The sequence below is a fragment of the Etheostoma cragini genome, chromosome 11 (assembly GCF_013103735.1).
Source record: "Etheostoma cragini isolate CJK2018 chromosome 11, CSU_Ecrag_1.0, whole genome shotgun sequence".
Classification (NCBI taxonomy): domain Eukaryota; kingdom Metazoa; phylum Chordata; class Actinopteri; order Perciformes; family Percidae; genus Etheostoma; species Etheostoma cragini.
In genome coordinates, this window is record NC_048417.1 from 14,867,490 (window position 1) to 14,888,815 (window position 21,326).

The window sequence follows — 21,326 nt, forward strand, 5'->3', positions numbered from 1 at the left end:
TGTTCATGAAACACGCGTGAGATCTTCAGTCACCTCAGAACATACAAAAATCTTGTATGATCATCCAGGTTTAAGACATTCAGCTCCACAAGGATCCTCTACATAGTTCCTGAAGACCTGGCATTTAAGAGGTTTGAGGTTTTCAGCCACCAGCAGCAGTATTTATGTTCTGATTAGCAGCTTTGTTATCATCCAAACCTGCATGAAATATGAAAACAGCTTCATTGTATGGCCTGCTCACATTTATCAAAGTATCTGCCAGTGTTTGATGCTGGTGTGATGTTTGAACCAGCCTGGGCCACAATCCCTTAGAACACAATATGGGCATTGTGTGTGTTTGTGTGTATGTGTATGTGTGTGTGTGTGTGTGTGTGTGTGTGTGTGTGTGTGTGTGTGTGTGTGTGTGTGTGTGTGTGTGTGTGTGTGTGTGTGTGTGTGTGTGTGTTGTTGGGCTAACAATTACGCCCCAAGGTTCTTTTTTAGAAGGAAGAGATTCTCAATTGCAGTTGGAAAATAGAGTGTACTTTATTACATAATGTTCTGGAGACAAGATGCAAGCAAAGTACAGAGGGACAAGTCTCAGCAGCAGATTACCCAGTTGTCTTATTTCGTCTTCCTCGGCTGTCCCCTTCTTTACACATTTCAGACACTCCCAATAGAAGGCTCAGCAACTTTAGGTTTCGGTAGATACAAAACAAGGTCATGTAAGCACACAATTTGTTACAAGGATTATAGACTCCTCCTTTGTCTGGTGTTGTCTCTTCAACTGTTACATTTGCCTGATGTTCTTTTCCAGTGCAACATTTACTCACCCTGACTGAACACAACACCCTCAAATGATGATTATAATTCACACAATATTAAGCAAAGCAATTATAAATTCCAACAGTGTGTTTGTGTGTGTGTGTGTGTTTGTGTGTGTGTGTGTGTGTGTGCGTGTGTGCGAACTTGTGTGTGTTAAGCTATGTGAATGGCATCTCTGTTGCTGTGGGTTTGGTAACAGATGCATCCGATCTTGACACATCACAAGCCTCTTCACTGATGTGACCAGTGCGGTGACCTCCTCTGCTGGCCTCTCATTAATTAAAAAATGTTGTTTAATTGAAAGATACATCCTCTTATTCATCCAACCCCTGTCTCAGTAGGAGAAAACATACTTAACTTTAAGTGCAGATGTTATAATCCTTTTCTGTCTCTGATTCTGCTGTGTAACAATGTATATGATTTTTATGAATCCTTTATCTGTTGCACTCTGTCCTAAATCATGACATTTCCCTTTGAAGTATTGTTTAGTGTCCTAGATCAATGTCTTAATTTTTTTAATCCACTATACAATTAGGGTGAGACATTTGTAATGTTCCACATTAACCCAGTATAATGAGCAATTATGCAAAAATAAAAATTAACAGATGACCTGTCAAAATAATATCCCGCAATTTAATTAAATATTAATTAGACACTGATTAACACTGATGGCATCATTATCCTTGAAAGTTCTCAATAATCTTAATGAGCCAATAAAAAACAATTTAAAGCTTTTATGCGGACAGATGCACATCATATCATGCATCTTATGAAACATGCAGCTGAAGCTTATTTGCAATGTAGATTATTTATTTTTATTTTTTTAGGAACAGATGAGTGGCAGTATGGAGAAAAGACAAAGTTAATTTGTGCATGCTTGCAAAACTGTAAATCCCTACCGGCGTTGTAAACTTCTACTGATCAAAAGAACAAAAAATCAGTTGCATAAATTGCTTGCTGATGGTCTGTGTTTGTCCCTGTGAGCAAAAAGATCTGTAGCTGCCTTTACCTGCTTTCACCCAACCACACAAACAGCACTTTCATGTCCACTTTTGCCCTGGGTGGTTGTGTAACACGAGCTGCGAGAGAAGGTGAAGCCGCCCGGCCTCGTATTGTCTCAGGTCAGTGGGAACAGAGAAACCGGAGAGATGGTGCAGGTTAAACAGGTGGACCCCTGCAGCTGACGAAGCCTTTCTTCACAGATTAGTTGCACTTTTGTACGAATAAAATGAACACTGACTTGAGAAAGTCTGTGTGCCCCCCCTGGTCAAATCACTGGTGAAGATGTTAAAGTACTCATATTTTGCTCATTTTCACAATGTTGTAACATCAGCTAGGCAAACATTATAACATGTGTTACAAAGTGATGCATGTTTGTCACAGAAGTGAAGGCTTGACTACAATTGAGCAGTTTGTGAACAGTGTTTTCTGTTGGAAATGGTAGGTCCCTTTGGGGTGGACTTTGGGCTGATTCCCTTTGTAAACCTATAACATACACAAAAAAGACATATAACACAATAAAGGAAAGGGAAAAAATCCAAAAGACATAATATGAGCACTTTAAGTTTCATTTTGGAAGGGGAATCAGTGCTACTCACAAGCAATACAAAAGTGGCTTCCGCATTTTTAGTTTACGATTTAAAGTTCAAACTAATGATGTACTTGTAAGCATTTACAATCACTGGCTACAGTCTGGGGAGGCTGTTCTTCTGGACATTGCTGGACAAAGTACTGTTATTAAATGTCTGATCTTTTAATGTCATATGGGTACACAGGTTTGTTCAATTTTGTAAGGAGGTAAATGATCATTCATTTTGATGATTGGATTTCACCCATTCGCCACCTTCATTGTAAAATGATTCAATTTTAGAAGCTCTAAAACTCTCTCTGTTTAGAGACAGAAGGGCCAGCTCCTCAAGTTTCACAGTGATGAAGTCAACACAACAGACACTGCTGGAGGAAACCAAACCCCAAAGTTATCAGAGAGGCAAGGAAACATGCCCAAAATGCACAGTTGGCAGTGGGCATTAAACCACAGTGATGACTGCAATGCAATACAAACAGATGGATGTTCTTATTTTAAACAGTATAATTAAATCTAGTTCCAGTCTTATTGATATTGACATGTATAAAGCACACAGACGCATGTAAAATTGATTGTGTTTTATACCGATTAAGTAATCCTGTTACGATTTTACATCTTAGTTGCAATCTGGACAATTTACGTCACCCTTGGTAGAGCTGCTGAGAGTGGTACCAGTGGTAATGGTTGGATTCCAGTGATTTGCCACCTTCATGCTGAAACCATCACATTTTAACATTTCTGAAACTTACACCCTGGTAAGACAGAAGGGGCTGCTCTTTCTGTTTCACAGTAATGAAGTCCACATAACAGAGATGGGTGGAGGAAACCAAACCCAAACGTTATTGGAGAGACAAGGAAGTATGCCCAAAATGCTAGGCATATTTTTAGTGTTCCAAGAAACCATACTCATGAACAAAATGCAAAGTTAAAAAAGATGGCTATTGTTGCTTTAAATAAAGGACTGACTTCTGATAGATTTAAGTCGGTACCCGACTCTGCTGATAATGACATTTAGCACCATAGAGGCATGCAAAATTGATTATTATGTTGATAAATCAACATCTTAGGTTAGTGTATTACTTATCTGACTCTATACATAAATATGTTATGACATGGTCTAAAATATGAGGGCATGAGCAGAGAGGGAAATTAAGAGATAAGGAGTTAAATATTGGACTTCGGAACCTACCGCACAACATGGAATCATTGCAATGTAAGCAATAGTAAGTAGCAGTAAATAAGGACTACTAATTATCTTGGATGTGTCTGTATCCAGAAATAGGGAAGAGAGCCCCCTAATTGTTCTGCCCTTGAGGTACATGGATGCTGAGTGACTGCAGAAGTTGTGTCTGCATCGGTGTCTGTGTGAAGCACAGCGTTAAATCACAGTGTGTGAAAGAGGGAGCAGCTGATCCTGGTCCTGTTGTGACAGTGCCACGGCCCTTTTGTAGGGAGACCATCCGCGGTATATCTGCTCCACTCCCCTTGCACAAAAGGATTGCTTCCATTTATGGGTCCTGGTTGGGGGGGGGGTCCGTTGAATCAACAATGAAGGGAGTGGGACCTCACAGACCTCTCTGAATTCTTTCTCAGGCGGGCCGTGCAGATGACACAGGGAATTCTGGGGATTCCTTTGTTATCCATGCAAAGTGCAAAACCATTTTTTCATCAGTGTGATGGAATTCTCTCTAGGGTGTATTTTCATTATGTCATGACAATCATACAGGAGGGCAGGGAATTTACTTGAGTTGGAACAATCTTATTTTGTGAAAACCATCATCACAAAAATTAAAACAATTATCAGATTTTCTGGAGAACCAAGGTTTGTTTTCACATCAGGCACCAAGCAGTTTTTTTGTTGCATTTCAGTGGAGGTTTTGATCATTGAAATAAAAATAAAGCACAAAGATTAGGTAAGGTTTATTTTTTGATTCAACCTCAGCAATGGATCAGTTATGTTCTGCCCACCCTTCTCTGAGTATTAAGATTGTAGTGTAAAACATTGTTAGTGGGCTGTACCTTATCAAACATTAACAGATTGTCTAGATGTAAAGCATCAAACATTAACCGTACAGCTGTTATTGTTTTAGAACCATACACTTCCTTTTAAATGTTTTGCCCTGCCTGTGCTCATCATTAAAGCCTTTGTTGTTAAAAATAACTTCTCTTCACAGGAAGAGCCACCATGACTAATTCTGAGGAAGCACATGCTCAATCCTGAACACCATGCTGAGGCTTTCCAACTTAATACTCATGTCCGCAGCCATGCAGTACAGGCTCAGCCTCTCAGACGGAGAGGTCAAGAAGCACTTGGTAAATCATTTCCATGTTTGCAAGCAGCAGATGAATGTAATAACCTCATCATTGCTTACTCTGTGTCTTGGGCTAATGCTTAAAATTTTTTTAGACACAACGAATAATCCTCCTATCGTTCTTTTGGTTTTGTTGGGCGCATTGTAATTGAGGTATTTAAACTTTTAAGCCAAAGCTGGAAAACTTGCAGTAATGTGACTTGACTAAAAGGGTGAGTTGCCAAGGTGATGAATGCTCCAATAGACCCAGCAGGAGATCAGCGAAGAAAATCTACCGACAGCCAAATCACTCTACGGAGCTAGAAACCTGCCCATATTAAACACAAATACTGTGACCCTAAAAAGAAACACATCTATTCATCATGCCCAAGTTTAAAAAACATTTGTATTGTGATAATATGTTCTAATTATATGTCATAATTATCAATTATCATCGTTATCAAAATTAATATATGCCTTATGCTGTGCTAAATTGAACCAATATACTTAGTTTATTCAAAATTAGACTTTACGGCGACTGGGTAGCTCACCTGGTGGAGCGTGTGCACATATAAAGCGGCTTAGTCCCTGACGCAGCGGCCACAGATTCAACGCCGACCTGCAGCCCTTTGCTACATGTCATTCCCCTTCTTTCTCCCATTTCAAGTCTAAGCTGTCCTGTCGGAACAGCGTTTACACTTTAGGTATCAAAAGATAATCTTATGCTTAAATATAGTCTACTAACATTATATTTGCATTCTTTAGCTTACCAAAATGAATGCACTTCTTTAATAGGTATTCTAGAACAACTTAGGTTAGATGCTAATTAAATTAGACTGATTCAAAGTATTCTGTAAAATTCACCTTGGTCTAATTAAAATTGACCTTGTAGTACTTTGATGTACTTTAACGTGCTTACAAGAAATAATGTAAACTGGCTAAATCCAACACATTTTATATGCTAAAGTATCACAAATTCTTTTTCTTTTAGCTTGGTGATAAGCAAAGAGCAACAATTTGACGGGTCTAGTCTAATGTCTGGTTTGCTCAGTCTCATAAAGCAAAACGTTTCAAAATGTGTCAATATATGGGGCACCAAGTACCAAAAGCAGACATCTAGTCAGAACCTAGGCTTTATTTTTGAGAATCTGATGCTTTACATTAATCAAAAACAGTAAACACTATCCGTCTGGCAGGTGGAGACTCCCACAATACACCACAAGAGCAAACAAGACTTATAACGAAAACTAAAAGTTGCAGTAAAGCTTTGTGAGATATGAAGTGATGTTTCCACAAGGTCATTCAAGCCTTATCATTATTATCATTTTTCAGCACATGATGGGTTATGCAGAAAATAAGAGATATTTCTTCAGGTTTATTTAGGATTTCATATTTTCCACTTTGTCCTGAAGTCATTAGACATTTATATCTAAAGTTAATATTTATTACAACATGCGTTCTAGGTGGGAATAGTTTTCCTACCCTTCTGGCTTATGTCTTGCCAATTCTACTGTAATCGTACCCTACTGGACATTGCCATTACTATTGGAAAACACAGTAAACACTGTGTGTTCATGCAGTGCTACTCCTTTATTGAGCTCTGACTTCTGTTACTATTTTTGTATCTTCAACTCACGGTGTGCAAATGATGTGTAATGTGTGATGTGTGAGCTTCTGCAACACAAAAAATACAAGATAACAGATGCTTAAGATCAATAACTCCTCAGAATGTCAGGGTTGTTATCTTTCACAAATGACTTCCTGTTTGGTACACTTTGATTCCTCTAGACAATAGCCAGTGCTGCCTTTTTGAGAGCATGCTTTCTCTTCACAGCCTTTTAAACACGATTGAAATGATAGCAATGTTGTGATCCAATGGTGATTGACAGCACACATTAAAATCATATGGATTGCACTATATAGCAAGAATGTCTCTTGTATGAGTATGAGATCTTTTTTCCACAAACTTTTGACACAATACGTTGTGTGTTCTGTTCATTGTACTCACAATAGATGATCAAGGATCCCAAAGTGTTGTCTTTGTCGAGCGTGTTGAACTTTGAGTAGTTAAAACCAAACTGACAATATGCACTGATCATTTTTGGGTCATTGCTGATCATGTGTGGCAACTTGCCAACTTTCTCTAGTATTCAAAAAATAGCAAATCGTGGATGGTCATTTCAATAAGAATTGGGTTTTGACAGGACTGCAAAAACAGATTAAGTGTTGTTGTTTTTTCCTTTTTTGCACCGTAAATACCCAAAATTCTATTATTTGAACTCTGATAAAAAAAGAAAAATACAATCTGTCTGATGGTGCCAGACACAGAGCCAGATACTTACATCCTCTTTGAGATTTAAGCGATTGTGAATTTCAAGCCAGAAGAAGCTCCTGTTTAATAGGAATTTGGAATGCATGATAAAAGTTCCTTACATCTGGCTCCTGTCGTTTGGCATCATTTTTATGTCATTGAACACTGGAAAGAGCCCCAACGCCAGCTGCTCTGCAGCCGATGATCAAAATGATTATCAACCAACTGGGTGTGCGTGGTGTCAAGAACTTAAGTAGCAAAAACAACAACTATTTCATGAAAGGCTGAAAGAAAAGGTATGATATAAACTTTGTTTCTGTTATGAATGTTTTGGCATATATTGATGTTGACTGTGAAACCTGAGATTAGGTAAATATGTTGTGAAAATCCTCCTTAACTGCTAGCTAAAAGTCTGATGCCTTGTCTGATGCATGATGTCTGATGAAAAAGTGTTCAAATCAAATACTTTTTTTTTTAATCAACAAAACCACCTCATCAGCCAAACATTGATGAAAATAATCTTGAACAGAGAAGATAATCGCTTAAACGGTTGTCTTTTAATGTCTTTTTCTAGAATTGTTACTCATTGTGGCTCAGATGCCGGGCAGCAGAGTACAGAGACTGTGCTCCACCAATGAGTAGAGACATGGAGCCCCACGGGCCTCCCTGGACTAGATATAGGGGTCTCATTGTGCACTCACTCACAAATGGACAGAATAAAGGAAAATAACAACAAAGAAATTTATCAAAAAGAGCAATTATTTACAAAATATATAACCACAAGCATAAGGCTTTTTAAAGACTAGAGAAATTTAAAGGGACATGATATCAATTTTACACCTGAAGATTTGTTAGCCTGTCATAGAGAGGACTGTAATTGTTGTGTAATGTTTTCTGTGCCTCTGAGGAATTTTCTTAAGTCTGGGAAAATAACTGAAGATACCTCATCCTGGAATATCGTTTATAACCAAAAGCCCTGCGTTACAAACTGGGTGCATTGAGTTTAAAAGGCGTTGGCGTTTGCCAGGCAGGGAGAGTCACAGACACTATTGAGTATAGAATATGGTTATTCTAGGATCCAGCATTTCTGGAGCTTGACCAAATGGACCAGGGTATCTCTGCCTTTGCTGCTTTGATTTGGGAAACTCTCTACATGAGTCATATAATGTACTTTTTTGTAGAGACTCTGTGGCTGTGGTGTTGTTTTGTATTTGGAGTTATTTTAAATATTGGATGCAATAAACCAACACATTCAAAATCTCACTATAGTTCAACAAACTGAAAAGCTTCATAGAGGTAATATTGGGCTATTGTTTTTGTTTGAGTTGTATCGTAAAATTGTTATGTTGTCAGCTCTGTATGTCCAGGAGTCTGCCTGTAGTGCTTAGTGACGCTCTGGCCAACAGAACTTAATAAAGCAAGTTGACAACTTACAGCTTAAGTCTGATCAAGTTTGCAGTGGTGTTGCAGAAAACTGGCTTAATGCACCCCAGGTGCTTTAATAAAAGGCACTATGCTGCCATCTTGTGGCGGTGAACGCAGACGTCTCAACAACACTGTCATCACATAAACTTCTGTACTTCAGGAGAACTAAACGCATCACCAACACTTTCGACTCTGTGTGAGAGTTGAATTGTTGAACCATTCTGTGAACCTCTTCACACAGAAGGGAGTTTGTTTAAAAGGCGGTTCGTGTTTCTGTACAGCTCAATGCAGACAAAGGGAACTAGGCCTACAAAAGAAAAAAAGGCCTGTAAGACAGATGTCCAACACACGGGGGCGCTGTAGCTATTTTCATGAAGTCACCTCACGTATTCAGCTCCCGCTTTAACCTACTCCCAATGTCCCTCCTTTCTCTGTGTGGTTCCAATTCGTTTTGTACTTGTCACTTAGTTTTCTGAGGGTTTTAAGGCCAACGTGTAAACAATAATTAGGCCACCATAAAAAAGGTCTGGTTCTACTATAAACTTACATAATGTAGGCTACTGAAAAACGGACATAAATCTGTCCACTGACAAGCGTGAAATTCAAATGAAGAGGGATAACCGCAATGCCATTGAAAACTATTTGCTTCTTTTCTGATGTGTAGCCTACATGTTATCCATATATGTTGAAGTCATATTTAATATTCTGTACCCTATGGCCGATTGCGCTTAGAGATACTTAATAGGACCAGACCTGTTGGGCCTCGGGCCTACCTTTCTCTTGTTCTGTTGAGAGCCTTTAATGTAAACTCTGTAGGTAACCCGGACAGACAGACCTGAACAAATAATGGAGGGTGGATGCGGTGGGGAGTAGTCATTCGGGCAGCCTACTCATTGGTTGCCTCAGACACAGTAGCTCGCTCTCTCCCTCTCACATAAATGCGCTCCCACCGCCGACCGAAGCAGATAATCCCAGGCCACTGCGAGAGGGACACACCTTCGCTGATTTTTCCACAGTTTACACGGGGATGCGTTTCGATTCACGAAAAGGTGTCATCAGTCCAAGATTTTGAGTCGTGTTTTCAGCTTTTTTTTGCGCATAGGTTACGAGGCTGCTCCACTCCAACTCGAAGATGACTGGGGTTTTTGAGAACTTAAATACTGATATGCATTCAAACCAGATTACCTCAAGCAGTTACCACAGCTTGCACAAATCGCAGGAGTCTCCGACTCTGCCGGTGTCCACGGCGACGGACAGCAGCTATTACAACAGCCAACAGCCTGGCCATTGCGCAGGGTCTCCATTTGGCCAACTCGGCTCTTACCAGTACCACGGTAACGCCACGAGCACTGTGCCATATAACACCAAGTCCTACGACCTTGGTTTCAACTCATCTTATGGTGCATACAGCTCCTTCGGCTCCAACTCCTCTCCTACTCCAGCCGATACAGGTAAAGATGCTCTCACATTCTTTTAAAAATACAGTTTAATTAATTTCATCTTTTTGTTTGAGATCCAGCTTTAGAACTTACTTATGGCCTGAAATGTATGAGGAGGAAGTTGAATTGTGCATAACATCATTGACGAGATTATTATGTGGTCAGAAAGTATTAGACATACTCGCACCAAACACTGACAGTAAATGCTAAATTAATGTATTGTTTAACACAAATCTTAAACAAACTCTGATATGTTTCCCTTGGCATTATAATATACAAATATGATGAAATTGAATTATGAGGTTAACGCGTATCTACTTAATACGTAGGGCCGTGCAAAATGCCTCAAAGTTCTATGCAACTGAAAAACTACAGTATCCTTTATGCGTAACGTGAGTTGTTTTTGAATGTTCCCACAGAGAAAGAAGAGCGCGAGCCAGAAATCCGGATGGTAAATGGAAAACCAAAGAAGGTCAGGAAACCTCGGACCATTTATTCCAGCTTTCAACTGGCCGCACTTCAACGGAGGTTTCAAAAGACGCAATATCTGGCTCTACCGGAGCGGGCCGAGCTGGCAGCCTCGATGGGCCTCACGCAGACACAGGTGGGTGCATCTAAGACGTGGATTCATACGCTGTAATATATACAGTACATATATATATTGATAATCTGGATTACAATGTGAAAGGAAATTAAACGACAAGGGGGATTTGAGAAATGATATGGGGAAATCAATTTCATGCTTGTATCCGTTTCTTTCTCAGGTGAAAATCTGGTTCCAAAACCGCCGCTCCAAGTTCAAGAAGTTGTGGAAAAGTGGAGAAATCCCCCCAGAGCAACATGTTGCTTCCAGTGAATCTCCGCCCTGCACGTCCCCACCAGCTATTGCTTGGGACTTTCCACAGACTCAAAGAATGAGCAGTGTCAACTCTAGTTTACCTCCGAGTAGCAGCCCTCCCAACACGACTGCGTTTTTGGCAAACTACTCCTGGTACTCTACCACGAACTCTACGACGCATCTGCAGCCTCTGATCCAGCACCACCACAACACCGCCATAAGCGCTGGGACGATATTCTAAAACAAACGACAACAAAACATCGGGTTTAAATCGGAAAATACTGGTGAAAAAAAGAAAAATGCCAATACCTTCACGTTACAGACCTCGTGTGTGCCATGCGAAGTTGCAAGCATATAGAAGTTAATGGAGCCAGACAGGCTCGTGGACCTTGCCCGTTTTCGCGCTGGCAAATTGTAGTCACAGATTTCTACAGTTATTTTTGTATTTATTTATTTTGTTTATGTGGAGGGATGAATGAACCACTATTACCCAAAGCAATCACAGCCGGGCGCGAGCCTACTTTTACGCGGACGTCACTTTGTTGCCATTTCTGCAAAAAAAAAACAAAAAAACATTCATCGCAGGACAACCTGTCACAAATGTAGCACACGTTAACTGTATCGTGCCTTTTTCAATATGACCTCATTTTGTTGTGCGATAAAACAGCGTAGGCTACCTTCATTCATTTCTTATGCCATTAGGCTAGTTGATTTGAATATAAGCCTAAGTTTCTGAATCTACGTTTGTAAATATTTTACCACAGCTTTTCTGATAGACCATGTCACTCTTTTTTTTTGACTATTGCTGCAAATTAACCACCATTAACCACCGTAAGCTACTGATTGTCCTACCCTCTGATTTACTTGTATCACACTTAATTGTATTTTTGTCTTATTTATTTTAGCAGTGTTCCATATATGACCAGACGTTATTTAAATAAAAATGTTTTCTGTGAACATGCATACCTCCTTTTTTCTCCAAAGTGTTTTCTCTGCACACACATTTTCTTTGCTAAGAAGCATTTAGGATGACATGGGGAACTCATGCCTTATTCGTTTAGCAATGAGCAGAAAATATGGGCTATGTCTGGGACAGTTTTTTTTTCAAACAATTTTGAATATTTTGTATAGCAATTTAGTTATTGATTTATTTTTAAAGCATACAATTAAAGTTTGTTGAGTGTCGCATGAGTTGGTTGGGATAGGCTGAAACTCCTCGACTATTTCCCGATAATACGAACACCTGTAGCTGACTAAATTAATATCCTGGCTAACTTCTAGTCATGTTGTCTGGTAACCATGTTAGTAAACCGGTAAGCTGTCAGTTAGTCAGGACCATCAGGACTTTAGGACTTTAAGACTTGGGCCTACTAGCCGGCCGTTTAGACTACCTTTAAAACTAACGTTAGATAGCGTTACATTCATTAAAGCTGTTTCTTAAGTAATAGGCATTAGATGTTGGTTGTAATGAGAGAGAGAGCATGTTAGGATGCTATCACAATTGTAAGATTATTTGTCAGTATGCTTAGCCGAACCGGCGGCTTATTCAGGCAGGCAGAGGCAGAGTCGGGCCCGGGGCGCAGGCTCAGTGGAGGAGGCACCAGAACAACAAGCCTTGGCATGCGAGAGGGGAAGATGAGGGTGGGTATGAATGAGCACAAGCGCCTCAGACTCTGTGGAGTCAGTGAGTCGCTTTCCAGACGTGTTATGAACTCAGCCTAACAAGAGAGGAACTAGGTCCAAGACAGCCTGGAGCTACAACATCATGGAAACATTTCTCACGTCTCACAAGTAAAGCCTGTGATCTCTGAAGACGAGCACATTGACCTACATTATTTACGTGGCTCATGGTATGGCCTGCAGGCTATGGTGTAAAGAGGCACAAGTCCCAAACGCCTTTTTTGTTATAGGCATAGCTATTTAGTCAGAGCTACACTGGCCCTGATAGATGTAAATGTGCCTAGTCGGGGGCTTATTATTAATACACATACCCATCACTTAGTTGTCATTCATGATCATCACTGTCTACCCCACACGCTTCCCTTCCAACAACCACGGGCCATCAAGTGGGATCGTTTCCTTGTACATAATTAGGACTGTAGCTTGTCAGCAGTTGCTATATCTTCATGATGGAGCCGAGCCTCCTTCCTGGAGCTGACAGGATCAGATCCTAGGCATGCAGCAGCTCTGTGCTGTGCGCCAACACATTAAATAGCCTATGTGCTGTAGGCCCGTGCACGCCTGGCTCTGTGTGGCCCTTTGCAGGATGCTGTTGTTTCTTGTACAGAGAACATGCATCGTGACAGGCCTCTATGATCACTGCACCGTGGACTGGAATAACACTTAGCCTAGCTGGTTTTCTCCTAATGTTTGGTTTTACTTAGCTAGCCTGCGTCAGTAAAGCAGATTAATCCGCACACATGTAGGCTATCAATGATACAAGCTATCGATTTCGTCCTAATAACAATACCACTATGCCTACTAGGCCTACAACTACTATACCATTATTATTCATAATAACAATAATAATAATAATAATAATAATAATAATAATAATAATAATAATAATAATAGCAATAAAAATAATAATAATAATAATGATAATAATACAAATTGCTGGATGTTTTCTGTTGCTCCATGACTTCCTTCAGGGATTAGAGCTATGTGGTTTATAGGCCTACTTTTGCATTTTTCCAGGCAACTTGTAAATGCCATAGCCCCTATCCGAATTTATACTCAGATCTGTAATTTCATCCACATTTGCAATGGTTTGAGCATTCTGGCTTTCAAATCTGAAAGCCTGCAATTACTGTATAATTCTTCGCAATTTTACATGTCCTAATATGGGGTGTTATTTTTACCCAAGACAATTTCACGCTATTTCAAGCATCAACATTGTCAAAGTTGAATGTACATAATAAATGGGAATATCAATGCATAGTTTTTAGCCTAACATCTTGACTCAACGATAATTATATCCGTGTGGAGCCCACGTAGAATTATCCTGAATTGCATGGTAACTGCTGCTTTAAATTTTAAGAAATTACTCATAATTTCCCCCAAAGATTACCAAGATCTCAAGTGCACAATGTCATCAGCGTAATGAGGAGTAAACATTTATGCTAATAATCTACATTTTTTTTCCCATCAGCTATAAAGAGAGGAAATAAAGCAGACATTTTCAGTCATATTCTGAACTCTGCTGTTATAGCTTAGACCAACACATGGGACACATTTTGTGGGATGTAAGCGCTCCTCTTGCGTCTGTGCTGCAGGATGCTGCTGCTCATCTGCCTCTGTGCTGATTTCGCCATTATCCAGAGGAAGCTTGCCTCTTTCTTTCAAACTGAAAGGTGTGTATGAAAGGTTTACTTCTTGAATTCTCAGTGGAAGTAGCGCAAGCGTGGAATTGCATTAGATATGAGCAACAACAGAAAACAGGCTTATGGTCTTTACAGGCATACTTTATCATTTTTAGTTCATTCCTGCAACATTTATTTAATGGAATTCTTAGTCCAATCTGTGAATCTGTGACGATTCTGTCATGATGTGAATCTACTTCAAAGACTGATTTTATTCTTTAACTTCGGTAAAAACATTTTTTTTTTAAATGTATTCAGTGTATTTAATGTGCTGCTTTTGTGGAAAAAAAAAAAAAAGTAATTTAGCAAAGAAAGCTGTTCACACCGAGAGGAACTGTAAGAAAGGGGAGACACAGAAAATGCTCTTTAATCCAGTCGCTGCTATCATTACTCTTACATTGTGCTGTGCTAATTTTGAAGCCTCTTCGCATTGACAACTCCGTGATGTACACCTGCAAGCAATTTGCCAGCCTTACACATGGTCTGAGGAACAGTGACGAAACGGCATCTCACCTATTTCGCTTTTTTTTCTATGGCAGCAGCACATTTCTTTCAGAGCACTATCTCTTTTGTCAACGCAGAAAGATCCTCCGTGCGAAAAAAAAAAAAAAAGCTCATAATTAGGCTACCTCAGAGATGGGAAACTGCATTAGAATAAATAAGGGCGAAATGACTGTAATTATGCTGGGTTTGATGGGCTCAGCTCGTATAATCAAGGGGAGAATACCGCGAAATAACGCTGACCCTCTTGGATGTGCAGCTGCGCCTTTCTGGGGATATAAGCAGATTTATGTTCACCACGGCAGCAGCACAGTTCATATTCTTTCTTAATGGTTTTGAAATGTACATATACCTATTCTGCTTCTGGCTTGTGCACAAAGGACCGTATATGTTCTGAGTCATGTATTATAATAACAATAGAGACAGGGCTGTTAAACAAGGAGCAGAGATAAACTAGGCCAGAGTTGGTTTCTTTTGAGTCCCCTTAAAGCTAATCAAATAGTTAAACTGCATGATGGTGTTGCTCTACAAGAAAAATTAAACCAGCATTTATATAGCCTAATAATTATAATAGGTATATTGATAATACATTATAATGGTCTAATTTACCATTTTAACAAAGAATAATTGGAACAAATGAGAAAAGAAGGAAGTGATCGGTTATGATGTAACATAGTCTATAGCCTACTTTTCTGGACTCTGTTGGCCTCTTAAAGGGATGTTGTGCGGGCCGCACAAATGTCATCAAATGTGTCATAACAATTGCAAAACTAGTGCATGTATCCATAATGCAGGTGGAGGTGAGCGAGTATGTCTACAGGTAATTTACAATTCCCTTCTTTCTTTCATTGTTTTGTTTCTACTCAGGCACAAACACACCCTTTCAGATTCAGACACATTGTCTTGTTTTCCCGAATATTTTCCTTGTTATTTTCTGTTTTGCTTTTTCGTCATTTATTATTAATATTGTCATTATTATAATTTCCACGTATACCCAGTTCTGTGTGTTGTTTAAATGGACAGGTAATTCCACATGGGCAAGGCATTTTCTAAGAAATCCTACTAAATAAAATACAGACAGATTTTGATTGAAAATTCCTAAAAGGCTTACTGAATATTTGCGCGACTAGAGTAAAAGAATAAAGTGTGAAGCCCAAACAAGGAGGTCTTTGAACGTTTCACTTTCACTGATCTCCATCTGATCCGCCCTGTGTCCCGTGCTCATCCAGGCTTTTTGCAGCACCTGCCTCTCGCGCGATTATTCACTTAACACACCCAATTGATCTCTCCCATTCATGACAGAAAATGGGGATTGTCGGAAGACAAATAGAAAGAAGATTATCTTTAAAAAAAGCTGAAAAGAAACAAGCGATGTTGTTGAGTGATTTCAGGTCTCCCGCACCGCGATTAAATGACGATAATAGAAATGATGCAGCTTATAGTCTATTGGCAGGGTATCCAGTGGTTTCTGTCTTTTTTAAGATTTTCTTGCATTTTTAATTGAATATGCTGTGAAAAATATAGCCGTTAAGATACATTCGTGTAGCTGCAACCAGTATTTTTGTTGTTAGATGCAACGTCAGACTTCTCATCTCTGGTCACTCCAGAGGTTTGACAACATCTGCAACCAGTGAGCAGCAGCAGCAGGAACCCATGTATAAATGCTAAACACGACCATACATCTGAACGACGAGCCTTTTTCTCACACAAACGCACTCACACGGTGTCTGCTACAATAACCAACATGATACTGCTTTGTGTCAGCTCGCATTAAACCTGCACCATGCTGAAGCCTTTCTTTTCACATGAGAGGAGAGTGGAGGGGGGGGGGGTGAATCAGACACCTTTCTTGACATCATTTAAATCATTATTTTACTGCTTTTGAAACTTTGCACATTATGCACATAAACTTCAGAAACAGATAAATAAATTAAAGTAATCAATACAAAACTAAATATTTTCTATTTTGACTAAACACATCTCGACGAATACAGAAAGCCTAAAACCCTGTTTCACAGCGTATCCAGTATACAGCACAAAAAACAAATCTGAAAATGATGTACAAAGTACAGGGACAAATGAGCTGCTCACCCTCAAGATATTCTTTTTTTTCTTAAGCAGCAAATTGTCAGACTCTTTACATTTTTCACATAACATCGGGGCACGGCATAGAAAAGCTTTGCTTGCGTTAGTGCAGCATTAACAACACATTGTTGTTATTTCAAACACACTTACAAAATAAACACAGACTGACCTAAACAGAAAAAAAAACTAGTTTGAATAATTTAACTTAAATAACAAACACATATAAACAACATAGTAGCGATTTGAGGCTTTGCGCAATACGCCCTGTGGCAGACTGTGCTGTAAGCATGATGCTGATGGTGGAATTAATTAAGTAGGCCTATCATTATTTTGGTTAAAGACCTTTAACTGTTAATGAATGCAGATTGGTTTTTAGGTCATCATTACTTTGGGCCCAACATCTGGTGTAAACAAACATGTGTTTTCTCATCAACATAATAACTCACACAAATATGATATTAAAAAAAAAAATGAAATAGAAACTGACACGAAAGTGATATACAGCAGCCAAAAAAAGGACCAATTTGTCTACGGTTTCCGCTGACTGTCAGACTCGTTGCCCCTGGGCTCATTGCGTGCCTTTTCAGTCTCTAAGCTCCCTTCTTCTTCTACGCTGCTTGCAGGCATCCGGTATGGGGAGGCCACTGTGTCAGCATGCGGCAGCACACTCCGGGGTTGTTGTTGAGTATTATCAGTGCTGCGCCGCGCTGAGGCCCCTTCACCATCTTGATACACGAGCCGTGAGCGGAGTCGAGGGCTGAGCTCCTTGTTCACATGAGCTGTGACTGTTGCATAGACTCTTGGTGTGTGGTTGGATACCATGAGGTGTAGCTGGGAATGTAAGATCCGGTTGTCCCCACCGAAGTCTTCGTGGCGGTCGGCGAGCTCCAGACAGGTGTCACCGAGGGAGAGCCGCTCGACAGTCCGCGGCCGGTGGCCAAGGCGTTGGGGTCAATTGTGCCACCGCCTTGCTTCATCAATTTCTTGAATTTAGAGCGTTTATTTTGAAACCAAATCTTCACCTGGAGAGACAAAGGAAATTCTTAGAACCTTGACTAAACGACAGATTAGTCAATTTTAGGCCTGTTAGGCAAAATTAGGCACGTTTTTACGCACGCAGCAGGTTTCTTAGTACATCAACAGCAAAACAGTTTTTTTATTATTTTGTCCTTGATTATGACTGTATTAAGATGTCATTGATATTAACAACCCATCTATGGCAATATTCAGGAAATTCAGGGGAAAATCCTTAATTTGGCATCAAACGTTGAACATAATGCTACTTTTGATGAATGGTGTTCCATAATAATAATAATAATAATAATAATAATAATAATAACACTTATAATAATAATTATATATTATTATTATTATAATAACAAAGCATTTTGTGAAAAAAAAAATGTAAAAGGTGTAAGGGTGCTGCAGCAGAGTGGAGCTATTTGAGTGACTTTCGTGGACTTGCCTGTGTCTGAGTGAGACCCAGCGAGGCTGCGAGCTCAGCTCTCTCCGGTAACGCCAAATATTGAGTCTGTTGAAACCTCCTGTTCAGGGCTTGAAGTTGTAAACTGGAATAGATAGTCCTTGGTTTTCTAATCTTTTTCCCTTTCCCGTTGAATCGAACCTCTCCGCCTTCCACCACTGTGTTTTTCTCTGCTTCTGGCGCTGAGAGACAGAAAAGAGCGAGGAGAAGCAAACAAATATGAAGGCAGTTGTGGCCAACAGTGCTGCGCAGCTATGAATACTCCAGCGCAAGTTTTACAAGCTGTACTTTAGGTATAATTACCTTTAATTGGATACATTGTTTATAGCGTTACGCAATAAATAATTACCAAGCCTAATTCCAACATCTGGGTCGTCTTTTCGCTGCAGCGAGGACTGTATAGCTACAGATGAAAGACGTGCCATCACAGAAAGTTCATATTTAAGATCCAAAGATGCTGTTGCACACTTACCTGTCTCCTCTAACCGAGTCTGTGGGAGCGCCGAGCTGTTTTGGTAGGTCTGTACTGTGCTAAGGTATGGACTGGTGGAATGGCTGCCGACGGAGTTCACGTATGGATAACCCAAAGATCTGGGGAACGACGAGACCGGACTGTAGCTATCGTGCTGGGTATGACCTGCAGAATGTAAACAGTGCATTGGATAGTGTCCGTGAGACATGGAGGAAGGCGACATTTGTTGACTCGGGGGTCCAAACTCCATGAAAACGGTTTTTCCTGAGGCAGGGCTATTAAGACTTTCTGGAATTGTAGTCATTGTCATCTCTTCTGGCGTTTCCCCTTGTCTTGCTTTTGTTGTTTTCCTTCTATGATCTCAGTGAAGGATGGGTCCCAATTTAAGCCGAACTGATTTTTTCTCTTTCCATTCATAAGAAAATGTAGTTGTAGCCTGTGAAAAGTCCTAGGTATGATGCTGTGGACCAAGACAAACTCGCTCAAAGGTTTGAATCTCGGACTCATGAATATTCATCAAAGACTGTCGCTGATTGGTCCACTCTCTCCAAGAGGGAAGCCGATTGGCGACGCTTGGGCTGGGTCCGAAGAACCTGATAAAGTCGAGAAAAAACACAAAAAGCTTAGATTTCTTCTTGACATGTCAACATTTAAGCTATATTATTGTCATTATTATTATTTTTATTATTAATGTTATTGTTATTATTAGGCTGTTATTTAGGCCTACAATTCGTCAAGTAGGCTCACATGTATTTTAGGCATCCACTTTTGATAATATTGCATAGCCTATTGTACGGCGATAACACCTGATTCACTTTTGTCTCAGCACTATCCAAACATTTTGAAATGTAAGAAAATATTGTCATAGCCCATATCGGTGGAGCGTTTGAAACAATCAGGTTTTGTCACGTTGTAAAAGTGGCGGTTGTCATGTAGTAAGCGTAATTTATTAGCCCAATGTTGCATAATATTTCCAGCCTTGTTAAAGCTGCTCTTTCTGCCGGCCAGCTTGATTAAAGCTTGTTTTTGATTAAAGCTCTATCTGGAGTAAGGTGTATTAGCATAACACTAGTGTTCAATTTTCATAAGTAGGTCTGTAATTAGTCATGAGTTTAACACTTCCATTGGCTGGAGGTCTCAGTTACACCTGCAGCACGTTCTGCTCTGGTGTCAAATGAGGTTTGTTGGTTCAGGTGTTAGGCCTAATGATGTTTTCTAAAACCTGGAAACATGTAACAACATCACACACAAAATAGCAAATACAGTTCAACAATCATTTCTGATGAACAGACCGACGTGTAAGGCCCATATTTGAAACAACGTTATAAGGACAGCTGTTTAAGTTTTGCATTATTTTATAACAATGATATAGCCTATAGTCGTGGGGAATTATTGGATATATTCCCACCGAACCATTCCCTGTTTTACAACACAGCCATGAATGCACGCAGGTCTATGTTCTAATCACATTGAAATGACTTTACGCGCCTTCCGTCGCAATCAATTAATGGTCCCAGTTTCGTTAAACACTGGCACCTCTGATTAGCATGGATCTAAGTGTGGATGGGGGGTGCGGCCAGCCTCCCACAGCCTTACAAGAATAATTAGCCACGGACATTTGATTTAATTGAACTGACGACTGACTTAACAGGATATATTTCTTCTTGAGCTGCAGGTTTAGACCTCCACAACTCAAAAGCTCCAATGGGATCACCGCTGCAGCTGTAAGTAGAGTGTGACCAGGCAATATTGAAAATTAGATATTAGTTACAATAAGCAACTTACTTTAAAAAAAATGTCATGTGATAGAAAAGAAGCAGATAAATCCGCGACATCCGGGGTCAGAAAGCCTCCGCAGGACGCACTTGGTGAAAGAAGAAGAAAAAGAAGAAGAAGAGGAAAAAGAAGAAGAAGAAGGAGAAGAAGAAGAAGAAGAAGAAGAAGAAGAAGAAGAAGAAGAAGAAGAAGAAGAAGAAGGGAGTATCCAGCAGCTCTTCATTTTATTAGGATTCCTTTGCAAGCTGCAGCTCTTGTTCTGGTGTCTGCAGAGCATAAACACAGCCTGGCTGCTCCATCCGCAGTCCCTCCATCTCCACCTGAATAACAAATTAAAGGCAGTTAAATTCCGTCACTGTGATTAGCAGTGTAGCCTAATTGCATAATTGAACTCAAAACAGAACTAGCAAGTTGCAAAATGTGTTGTCAAAATGCACGCGCTGACATCACGGCACGTGTGCCACAGTGCGCCAGGCGGCTGTGGATGCCTGAATTTAAAGATTTCTGTGCAATATTAGGCTATAACGAAAGCTGGTCCCTTGTCCCCTAAAATAGGCCAATTTGAAGTGATTTCTCTGGAATTACTTTCGAAAAATGCTTCAAGATTTCCGCTATCAACAACGACAATGATAATGGTAGTACAACCAATAATTATCATCTTCCAGAACAGAGGACAGATTGGTGTGGGTACTTGGTGGGTGCGACTGATAACTGTCATTATTTTTCCCACGATTATAGTATCTGCAAATTGACACGCGACTGTGAACAAAACCATTAACAGAATACCGGCAGAGTTTGCAAAAAAAAAATAAAAAAATAAAAATAACACCACGAGTACTACTAATAATAGCAATAATTATTACAGGCTTTTGTTGAAATGTAGAGCTGAGCAGACTCACGAAATATACGCTGCATAAATCCTATTCATTTTATTGATGTGGGCCTATGCAACAT

At 39.9% G+C, this 21,326-nt stretch overlaps 2 protein-coding genes across 2 annotated transcripts; one reads left to right on the forward strand and one right to left on the reverse strand.

The window, feature by feature from the left end:
• The first annotated feature begins 9,349 nt into the window (after positions 1-9,349).
• Positions 9,350-11,653, forward strand: dlx2a (distal-less homeobox 2a). Its single transcript, XM_034885093.1, has 3 exons — positions 9,350-9,867; positions 10,275-10,459; positions 10,620-11,653. The coding sequence occupies exons 1-3, from the start codon at positions 9,549-9,551 to the stop codon at positions 10,932-10,934; spliced, it is 819 nt and encodes a 272-aa protein (XP_034740984.1). The 5' UTR covers positions 9,350-9,548; the 3' UTR covers positions 10,935-11,653.
• Positions 11,654-16,413: 4,760 nt separating this feature from the next.
• Positions 16,414-20,479, reverse strand: dlx1a (distal-less homeobox 1a). The gene is made up of 4 exons (XM_034885094.1): positions 20,382-20,479; positions 18,597-19,189; positions 18,107-18,306; positions 16,414-17,663 (listed from the first exon to the last, which is right to left on the reverse strand). Exons 2-4 carry the CDS (start codon positions 18,904-18,906, stop codon positions 17,412-17,414), a joined length of 762 nt encoding a protein of 253 aa, XP_034740985.1. The 5' UTR covers positions 18,907-19,189; positions 20,382-20,479; the 3' UTR covers positions 16,414-17,411.
• Positions 20,480-21,326: the final 847 nt, after the last annotated feature.